Source organism: Lygodium microphyllum, chromosome 14, assembly GCF_053477565.2.
Source record: "Lygodium microphyllum isolate KBCC chromosome 14, Lygodium_microphyllum_v1.1.10, whole genome shotgun sequence".
In the NCBI taxonomy this organism is placed as follows: Eukaryota; Viridiplantae; Streptophyta; class Polypodiopsida; order Schizaeales; family Lygodiaceae; genus Lygodium; species Lygodium microphyllum.
In genome coordinates, this window is record NC_141148.1 from 147487718 (window position 1) to 147498324 (window position 10607).

Below are 10607 nucleotides of genomic sequence, written 5' to 3' on the forward strand. Positions count from 1 at the left end.
GGCAGTGGTTGGTAACCATATCATTGTGTCATTCCATATGACGGAGCTCATGTTGGTAGAGGGTGTGATTGAGAAGGGTATATGGGTCCATTTTAGGCATTTCCTCCTCCATGTCACCATGGTAATCTTGCGCTGAGCTTGGTTCCTCATTCATGGAGGTCCGGGAGTCTCTAATATCCCTCTCGAGTTCCTCTTGGGCCTTGCTTTTGCCTTTCTGGCCAGCCATCTAGATGCAGTCCACAAGACCTGTTGTTAGTAAAAGGGGAGTAACTCTTTGTAGGAAACTCCGATTAATGAGTTTTCTAGCTCAAGTCAGAGGGGAAAACGGCCTCTTCGAGATGAGCTATTAACCTTTATGATAGAAAATGATCATAATTTTTTGTAATGGGTTACAGTGCCTGTCCTCGAGCGGTATGCATCCTGTGCATAGTGACCATAGTGCACAAAAATGGGCATAACTTTCACACCATAGCTTCGATTGGGGAGGTTTTTGATTCAAACCAGAGGGGACAAAGCCCTCTTCGAGGTGAACTATAGGGTTCATCCCTAGATTCAGAACAAAAATTTTTGCAATGGGATCTTTGTGACAGTCCTGTAAGGACTGTGACCAAAAACACTGGCTGTCTCTTAGTACCAAGGTCTTACATGGATAGAGCATAGTTCAAGGGGCCTGATCAACCACACCAAGAGCATCTTGAGCATACTGAGCATAATCCCGAGCATCATTGCATACCCATCAGCTCTGCCATTAATGCATAAGTACATTCACTGCCATACATCTCCTTTGACTACATGTACTTCAAGTATCATACATGGGTGCCATTAGCATTGTGGGGTGTCCAAGAAGGATCATTGGGGCAGGGGAGTGGAGCTCATGGAAGTACATGCACCTGCATACAAGTATTGGGCTCCGGATCACCGGGAGGTGAGCAGAGTTCCCCCCGGTCCGGGTTGTGCACCCCTTCAGGGTCTTAAGTGGTAAGGGAGGGTCACCTCTCTTTTGTCTTACCACCTCACCTGGCATCGGCCTTTTTCCTCAGCCGGAGTATACATGGTAGACATTTTTAATAAGCAATCAGTATGAGATGCATTGGAAAGAAGACATTGGGCCTTTTCATGAGATGCAAGGAATGATAAAGGTTGGGGTAGGGGTTACCTTGGCAGTCCAATGACTCATTGGCTACTACTTACCCAATTTACAATGGCTATTATTCATCCAAGATCACAAGACAAGATAGGGGGTTAATGTCAGCCATTACAATGAATTTTAGGAAGAGGTATGATACTTGCACACGAAGAGGATTGAACTATTAAACCTATGCAATCTTGAATCTCTCCAACACTGGATTAAGCTCAGCAAGTGGCTAAATTGAGGGATTAAGATGAGAATGGCATACCTCTTTAATGCTTGGGAAGACCATTGAAGCATGAATCATCATGATGCCACTTGCTCCATTGATCAAGTCTGGTTGTTGGTTGGGCCTCCATGGAAGAATACTTCAGCATTCGAATGATCTTGTTGATGAAGAAGGCTCTCGTGCTTGTCCTTGAGCTTGAGCTTCAATAATGGGAAGCTTCAAGTGAAGCTTTCATGGCTGCCCACAAAGCTCCCATGCATGCTGAATTCAATATCTTCATTCGGGCAAAAGAAATCATTCATGGGCTGAAGGGCCTATGGGGTATGAGCTCTCAGGGTCAGAGATGGTTCAGCTTGAAGAATCCATGGCTGCCCCAAACTGTTCCAAATAGTCCAAATGTTGTCCACCTTGTGGGCTGAATCCCGGGAGCAAGATATCAAGGAGGAGGAGATCAATGTGCTGATTTAGGGCTTGGAATGGCACAGGGCAGCAGGAAAGGAAGGCTGGGCAGAGGGGGGGAGGCAGGAGGAGCAGGGAACAGCATCACAAAATGCACCTCAAATTGCGGGCTGTTCCCTGGGGTCTCTCCTGGCCTGTGACCCTTCTCAAGGATATGGCATGTGGTCAGGGGCAAGTAGGGAAGGCTCCTGAGGCTTCATTCTTGCCCTCCCATAGCTGCTCCATGGAAAAAGATGAGTTCTCTTTGCTGTATGGCTATGGAAACTTGCCTGGGAGGAGAGAGAAAGAGGGTTGGAGCAAAAAGTAACTGAGGTTTTGCCCTCTTCCAACTCCTGGGACCCTAAACTTGGCCTGGAACCCTAAAAATTTGCATGAAAAGAAGTGACAACTTGCTATTTTAACCGTTTTACCTCCAGATATGTCTAAGTCTCCAGCCATAGCTCCTGCTTGCTCCAAAAAGCTGAAGTTAACTGTAGTCCTTCTTGCTGTACCTGTACCTGTAAGCTGAGTAACTAGGGTTTTTGGGATTTGAAAAGGGAGAAAGGGGAAAGAGGAAAAAGACCAAAGACTGAAGCTCTGATGCCACTTATAATGAAAGAAGCTAAGAGGAGAGAGAAGAAGAGCTGAGGAGAGAGAAAGAGAACAAGAAGAAGAAGGAAGAAGACTAGAAGAAGAGAGAGAAAGAGAGAAGGAACGAGGAAACCATGGAAGCTAGAGATGAAGGTGAAGAGTATGATCTTGATAATAATTGGTTGCCCTATTCTGGGGCTCTTACACCTAAAATACCCCGGTCAGTGTGACGGGGTGTCTAAACCCTAGTCGGTGTGTATCCTGCTTGTTACACCTACACATTGCAAGCGGCAGGAGCTTGTCACTGTCACTTTATTCTTTATTCTTTTAGTGAGAGATGAATAAAGGGACAGCCGGTCACACATCGTGACTGTTGGAGTTCCCACATTGTGAGTCTCTCTCTCTCTCTCTCTCTCTCTCTCTCTCTCTCTCTCTCTCTCTCTCTCTCTCTCTCTCTCTCTCTCTCTCTCTCTCTCTCTCTCTCTCTCTCTCTCTCTCTCTCTCGCTTGCTCTCCTGCCATATCTCTCCCGTGCAAGCTTCAATCCTTCTCACCTTTCAAGACCTAGTACTATAGATAATAGTGGTTCCATGTAAAGCCTACTACTCCTAGAAAAAACCTTGGAACACTTGTTTTTAGAAAGCATCAAAATTCCTAGCTTCTAAGTACTTCTAATATCTTGTGCACTTTAAAACACATTACTAGTTCCTTTCATCCTCATCATGGCTTTCACAAGTGTCGTCACATCTTTCTAAGCTCAATTTTAATCAACTAAACTGCTCCACACAACGAAGCTTTTGAAGTTACATGGAGAAGATTGGAATGAGAAAAATGAGTTGTTCTTATATTGTATAAAAGCAGCAAGTAAACATCAAAAGTACAATGAACACTCATATGACTTGGTTAAGCGAGCATCTTTTTCTACAAATATTTCAACCATATTTCATTATGGATCATTAGCATCTACAATTTAGTAAACTATATATGGGTTGCAATGGTAAGTGAAATGATCGAATGGGGATCAATGCTTGCATCCACATGAGATGGTAGGCCATGAAGACTCTTAACATTTACTATTTGTATATTTGTAGCACATATGACACGGAGTTAGCATCATCAACCAACACCTATGATAGTCAGGGCTACATTCAACAATGTAAGAAACAGTGAAAATTTTTTGGGACTGTGATAGTTAGCATTGTGTCGAACAATCTATAGTAAAATTTAAGATTTCTGGTACATTTTCTTCGATAAAATTTGTGGTACGTTGCTAGTAGACTTGGTGGTAGTCAAGGGACAATCAAATTGTCATTCACAAGTGTGTGCAATCACTTGTGTTACTTCTACCAATGAATGATGATAAGTATGAGGCTACACTTTGTGTTGCATCGAAAAGACATTGATAAAATCTATGCTACACTTGGTTGGCATTTGTCCATGCAAGCTGCATGTAGTCAACATAAACCTTGCGAATCAGTTTTGAATAGGTTGCATATGCAAAAGTTTATTGTCTTAGGTTGTCATTTGCTAACAATGTCAAAGGTTAGTCCACTCCATTGTCGTTGGATTTGTCTATCAATAACATAGTACAAGTGCACAAAGACATTCAACTTTACATGCTCATAAAAAAAATGTATGAATACAAACTTTCCACAGTGCCATTGAATAAAGTCATAAATCTACATAATTTGGAGTAACCAAGCTTGCATTAGCATGCATGTAGAGTTCTTCTTTGAAACAACATGTAGTGGAACATTTGCAGGTCAAACATGAGATGCCAAAGCAAAACCTCTTGCTTAAAAGACAAGGCACTAGGGTTGAATACTTGACTTGCAATATGGTGTTGAACACATCCTTCAAAAATTTGAATCGGAAGGGATTCTCCCAACCATGAGAACATATAACCTTTTGTGCTTCTTTTTTTTGGGGGGGGGGGGGGGGGTGTTAGGGGAGGCAACCAAGGAATACTATTTCTTGAATTTAAAGAACAATCCACTTGAAACTAAAGGTAGCCTTTACATAAACAATGGCTTGAAGGTGCAATTTTAGGGAGGACACACCTTTTGTGGCACATCATTAGAAGCTATGGCCCCACATTACTTTCATATTTTCTTCCTATGAAGGGACAAGAGACTATCCTCCGATTAAAAACACAACTTCCAAAGCTTTCAAGTATAATATAACTTCCCGAGGTTTCTAGCGATAATAAGCTCCTTTCAAGTTAAGACAAATAGTGTTTGGCAGAGGAACATACTAAAATCACAAATCCTGTGATTGCAGGAACAGGTCCTTACAAGTTTAATGTGTAGGTCTCACATATGATAATAGATGATGATGGAGCCTTGCTTTTGTCTTGTCCTTGTGACTCGCTTGAAGTTTGAGAAGTCCGGAAGGCCTCGCACGACAAGACAAAAGGCGATGCATGTAAAGAAGGAGAGATCAAGTCAAACATAAACAACTACTGAGAGGTGCCTATATTAACAACAATCGTGACAGCAACAGAACATTTGAAGAAAAGTAAAGAAAAGATCACATTTTTCTTATGGTGTTTCCAAAATTTCCCTTCTAAGCAAGCAAGCACAGACAGTGCTGACGCTCAGGAATTGGGGTGTGTAGGGCACACTGGTCCCGTAAGGCCTAGTGCAGACCGATATATTCTCTCTCTCTCTCTCTCTCTCTCTCTCTCTCTCTGTGTCTGTGTCTGACAAAGAGGAGGTTTGCTTTATATTGCGAGTCCTCTGAGAGAGAGAGAGAGAGAGAGAGAGAGAGAGGACCAGGGTGTCTCTCCAAAAAAGATGCCACAATCCGGAGATACTGATGGCCTCCACCAAATGACTAGAAAAACATTATAAGAAAGACAAAAGCGCACGTACCATTTGTATCACAGAGAGACCTTGGGGGCTCTCTGTTTGACAAATCTGATGATTCCAGTGTGTGCACCTGACAATCGTCGGTCCGAGTGCTTGAATCATGCGCCCTCTGCTTTGACTGTAGCGTCGGCCATTGGAATTTCGTGGCCCTTCTAAACAAACGCTACCCCCCATCATCGTCTCTGGTCCACCACAGGCATATAATTCTTGGGTTTAGAACCTGCGAGAAAGAGTGAAAGCTTTGGTTTAGAACCTTCCTGTGACTGATCGTTAGCAGCATATTGGGATTGCTGGGTCGCCCTTTCAAGCATTCTTGGCTATGGGCAACCTCTGCCCTTGCCTCCCCCGTAAGGAGGAGGGGGACGAGGAGGACCAGAAGAAGAAGAAGCAGCAGCAGCAGCAGAAGCAGAGAAGGAAGTATGTCGACAAGACAGGCTCGGATCATCCCCCCAGGTCTCGGTCCAGCCGGCAGGCCAGGTCCGAGGAAGAGCTCCTTCATCAGCAGGCCCTGGCCATGATGCTTTACCAGCGGCAGCTGATGCTTGAGAAGTCCTCCTCAGTGCGTTCCCCGGGAGCCTTTCCGAAGCAGAACCTTCCCCGGAGTGCAAGTGCACGGCCTCGGCATGCTAATGACCCCATTTTGCAGCCGCATCAGCTTGTCAATGAGAAGGCATGTTCATTCTCCCTGTTAGTGATACAAAAACTTGCTTCTCGATGCCTGCATGTTAGGAATTACCGGCACCATCCTATGTTTGAATGCCCACACTGGCCTTTACGCATAAGTTTTCTCCTAGTTTCACGTATGCTCATTTCTGCACCATGAAATAGGTGCATCAAGTGGCTGTATTCATGGAATTTAGCTAAGCCATTGTGCCAGGTCAATGAGGGTCTCGTTTCTTCTTGATTGTAAAGCCCATAAGTTTTGTCAACTGATCTTATTTGCAATGTGCACCCATTCATGCACAGGAAGTCTTAGCTGCTATGTAACTCCAGGAAAGGAAGAAAGCCCTCCGAGGGACATATACGCATCTTCATAGTTGATGTGCTCTCTCTTTCTATGTCTAAAACAATTTCCTGATAGGGTGCATGTACAGAAAATTTGCAGCACTTGTATATGCCATAGTGGAAACATGTATAGGTTGCAGCACCGCTGATTACATATTGTGTCTATTAAACCATTGCCTATTACAGACTCTTGAAGGTGCTGTGCAAGCTTCAGCTCTGAAGGTTTAAACCTGCAGACGCTGTTGCTTAAGTTTAATCTTTTAACTGGCCTCAGCTTGAGTAGTTCTGTTGGTAGACACTAAGCTTTTGATCAGTTAGAAAAGATGCTTTTGATCAGCTGACAAAAGGTGTTGTGCAGGAAGTCTCTCAGAATGTTGAAACCAATCAGTTTGTCCTCGTTCATGGTGGGGGTTTTGGAGCTTGGTGTTGGTACAAGCTGATTGCATTACTTGAAGAAACAGGCTTTGTGCCTAATACAATCGACCTAGCTGGGTCAGGGATTGAACCAACTGATCCAAACAGTATATCTAGTCTTGAGTGTTACACCAAGCCACTCACTGGATTTCTAGAGAAGCTACCAGATGGAACAAAGGTCAGTCACGCAGCCAGCTCAGCTTAAAGGAGACATCTAACGTTTAAAAGTGGCCTGTCTTCTAGACGTGTAGCTCCAATAAGCTTACCTGTTGCATGTTTCTTGAAAAGGTTATCTTGGTTGGTCATGATGTCGGAGGAGCGTGCATATCATATGCTATGGAGATGTTTCCTCAGAAGATAGCCAAAGCTGTTTTTCTCTGTGGTACCATGGTGCCTAATGGGCATAGGGCATTTGATGTTTTTGCACCAGAGGTACAATTCATGTTATGGCACACTGCCTTTCTAGTTGCATTTATGCTACCATCATGTGACTGTTTTCTTGTAACCGGTATGCAGGTCACAACTGCAGATGATTTACTGCCCAAAGCCCAGCATTTCAATTATGTAAATGAAAGTTCAGAATCACCCACATCAATTGAGTTTAATAAGGACTTCTTGAAGGATCTGTTTTTTAATCATAGCCCAGCAAAGGTATATGTTCTCTCTATTTAAATTTGGACTTCTGGACAAGGCAAATGTCTAATAGCTTTTGATATATGGGGACCTCGTACCAGTTGTTAAAGAAGCCTGTTTTATGATGCATGCTGAACATAAAATGTGTTAGTGGCCCCCTTTCTGATTCAATGTTGTCTACATTGTTACAGGATGTAGCACTTGCGGCTGTGTCGATGAGGCCTGTCCCATTCGGTCCAGTGATGGAGAGGGTTGTTTTAACTCCTCAGCATTATGGATCAATACCCCGCTTTTATATATTGACGACCGATGATCAGGCTCTCACGTTGGCAGTTCAAGAAAATCTGCTGAAGTTAAACCCTCCAGATCAAGTGTTTAGGCTGAAAGGGAGTGATCATGCTCCCTTCTTTTCTAAACCACAGGCTTTGTTCAAGATCCTTGTGGAGATAGCACAAGTAGACTCCAAATCAGAAGCCTAATGATATGACTTTTGGCATGTGACTGGATGTTGGAAGGAGCTGGGAAGAGCAGGTAAGCAAGGCCACTTGAATTGGAAGGGTAGGGTCCCAAGGTGGAGATTTAACCTTAAGAACTACTCTTGGTGAGGCAGCGTGCTTTACATGCAGAGTCTATTTTGCCAGGGCTGTGAAGAATTGATCTATTCTCCTGCTGAGGAAGCTTCTGTACACACACACACACAGTGGCACTAGCACAGGCTTACACATTCAATTCATGAAATGATTCATAAACTCGACAAGGTGTATGATGCACTATTATAAACACTTTGTAATGTGTCAATACACACATGGGCATTACCTGTATCTCAATTTGTATAAATCATTAACGAGCTCACCCTTCTATTAAAGTTTTCTAGTCACAGTGTCCCATCATGACTAAGGGAAGGCACCGGTTTGCAACCCACCTGTTACACACTAGGAGTGCGTAAGGTAAATATCCCCAAGTTGGTTTTGGCACAACATAACACGTCACGTCACAACACGTCACAGCACGACACGACGCGTCACAGCGCGTCACGACACGGCACGGCACGGCACGACACGGCACATCACGACATAACACGATTGCAAGAAAAGAGAGTGAGAGAGTTTTGAGAATGAAAGTGAGAGGATGTATTAGATTGAGAAGGATTTACAAAGGAACGGGTAATTCGAAGATGGCGCACCACGCAGCCTATTATCGTCTCAACACCGTTTTGTAAGGAAGCAAGAGGATGCTCCCTTATACACTCCCCCCCCACGAGAAAGCTCAATGTCCTCATTGGGCGAGAGAGGGACAAGATATTTGACTGAAAAGAAATCGGGGGTCTTAATCCACTCCTAGAGAGCAGATCAGTGTCTTAGCCCGCTATTTACAAGGGAAGTATGTACAAGCCACGTCTTATCCACGGAATTTTTACAAGTGTGAGATAAGACGGATAGTTAGAGAAGTAGAAGTCTTATGCCTTGCCCACTGACTCAATTACACTTGTGGAACAAAGGACTTTGCCAAAAAGATGAAGTAGATTGATTCTGTCCACTCCTCACTGTACAAATCGTGAGACAGAAAATCACTCATGAGGTAAAAGTGGATGATAGAGATCTGGATTTTCTCTTTCGTTGTAGAACTGCAGCAGTAAATCACGGGCGTGTTCGATGACTAAAGGTTCAATCACCCATGCAGCCTCTTTGATTGGGCGATTCTTCCATTTGATCTGGAATTCGGGATGTTTGCCGGTGAAGCGAGTTGCCAGAATGATTTCAGGTTCAAAGGGTAGTTGTTTAAGCTGATCTGGCAAAGGACGTTGGCGCCCGAATCTAGTGTCGGCATGGAACCTCCGAAGTAGTTGTACATGAAAGGCATCATGAATTAAAACGTTGGGTGGCAACTGGAGTTTGTAGGTGACATCATTAATGCTGGTTACCACCTTGTAGGGGCCATAAAATCTGTTGTTGAACTTCGGAGTTAGGTTTTTGGGCAGATCTATATTTTTGGAACTGACTAACACCAAATCACCAGGGAAAAATTGTACATGTCTGCGGCGATTGATGTTGTATCTCTTGGCTACTAGAATCTTGTTTTGACGGAGGGTGTCTTGAGCGACTTGCATGCGCTGTTTCCAATTGAGCAGAAACTCTTCAGCATCTGGATCTGTGACAAATTGCTTACCTGCTGCTAAGGCCATGGGAGTTATGACTTCTTTACCAGTTGCCATCTCAAAAGGAGTAAACCCAGTAGAACTATGGAGAGTGGCGTTGTAATGAAATTCAAGGATATCCAGAAATTGCGCCCAATCCTTCTGATCTGCTCGAACATAACTTCGAATGTAATCCTGAATACCCTGATTGAGTCTTTCTGTCTGCCCATCGGTTTGCGGATGATATGCTGAAGAAAACCGGAGTTGCGTATCCAATACCTTGAATAATTCCCTCCACATGTTGCTTAGAAATCGGGGATCCCGATCTGAGATGATGGCCAAAGGTAGACCATGATATTTGAAAACTCTTGAAAAGAACAGTTTGGCCACCTTGGTAGCTGTAATGGGCGGTTCTGTTGGAATGAAGTGAGCTTGTTTTGAAAAATAATCAACTACCACAAAAATCGCTGTACAACCATGAGACTTTGGAAGCTCTGTAATGAAGTCCATACTGACCACATCCCAAGGACGGGACGGTACGGGCATCTCTTGCAGCTCTCCTGGTGGCTTCATGCGCTGTGCTTTGACCATTTGACAGGTAGGACAGGTGTGAACATATTGTGTAACATCCTCCCGCATCTTCGGCCAGTAGAAAAATCGTTTAAGCCGATCGAAGGTTCGGATCTGACCGGAATGGCCCCCAATAGGACTATCGTGACACTCCCAGAGTATTTGGTTGCGGAGAGCTGCCACCTTCGGAACATATAATGCTGACTGATAATGAATAAGTCCATCTTTGAATTCATACATGCCCCATGGTGTGTTACCCAATTCTATGTCTCTGATTAGCTGCTCTGCTTCTTCATTTCCCTGCATGTGCTCTCTAACTTGATCAGCAAATCTACTTTCAGCAACTGTGATAGCTTGTAACTCAACTCTTCGACTGAGAGCATCTGGCATTTTGTTAGAAGATCCAGGCTTGTGTAAAATTTCTATATCAAACTCTGCTAGGAAATCCTGCCACCTGGCTTGTTTGGGAGAAAGCTTGGGTTGGGTTTGGAAATATTTGAGAGAGATATTGTCTGTATAGACCTTGGTGGGTTTGTCTTGAACATAGTGTCTCCACTTCCTTAAGCAATATACCACTGCGAACATCTCTTGTTCA

General features: G+C 43.8%; 1 protein-coding gene across 2 annotated transcripts; it reads left to right on the plus strand.

Moving 5' to 3' along the window:
* Positions 1-5096: 5096 nt before the first annotated feature.
* On the plus strand, positions 5097-8173 carry LOC148026216 (putative methylesterase 14, chloroplastic). Of its 2 annotated transcripts, none has more exons than XM_087693494.1 (5): positions 5097-5926; positions 6632-6853; positions 6964-7107; positions 7192-7326; positions 7500-8173. In XM_087693494.1, exons 1-5 carry the CDS (start codon positions 5576-5578, stop codon positions 7785-7787), a joined length of 1140 nt encoding a protein of 379 aa, XP_087549620.1. In that variant the 5' UTR covers positions 5097-5575; the 3' UTR covers positions 7788-8173. The 2 variants fall into 2 exon arrangements, with proteins under 2 accessions (XP_087549620.1, XP_087549619.1); XM_087693493.1 differs by having other exon boundaries at positions 5101-5930; positions 6624-6853.
* Positions 8174-10607: the final 2434 nt, after the last annotated feature.

What these genes read in the sequence shown, in the direction of transcription:
- LOC148026216 (XM_087693493.1), top strand. Translation starts at nt 5,576, where the DNA reads ATGGGCAACCTCTGCCCTTGCCTCCCCCGTAAGGAGGAGGGGGACGAG. An exon ending in GCTTGTCAATGAGAAGGCAT is followed by an intron (nt 5,931 to 6,623) that starts GTTCATTCTCCC and finishes TTGTGCAGGAAG; the next exon opens with TCTCTCAGAATGTTGAAACC. An exon ending in TTAATCATAGCCCAGCAAAG is followed by an intron (nt 7,327 to 7,499) that starts GTATATGTTCTC and finishes ACATTGTTACAG; the next exon opens with GATGTAGCACTTGCGGCTGT.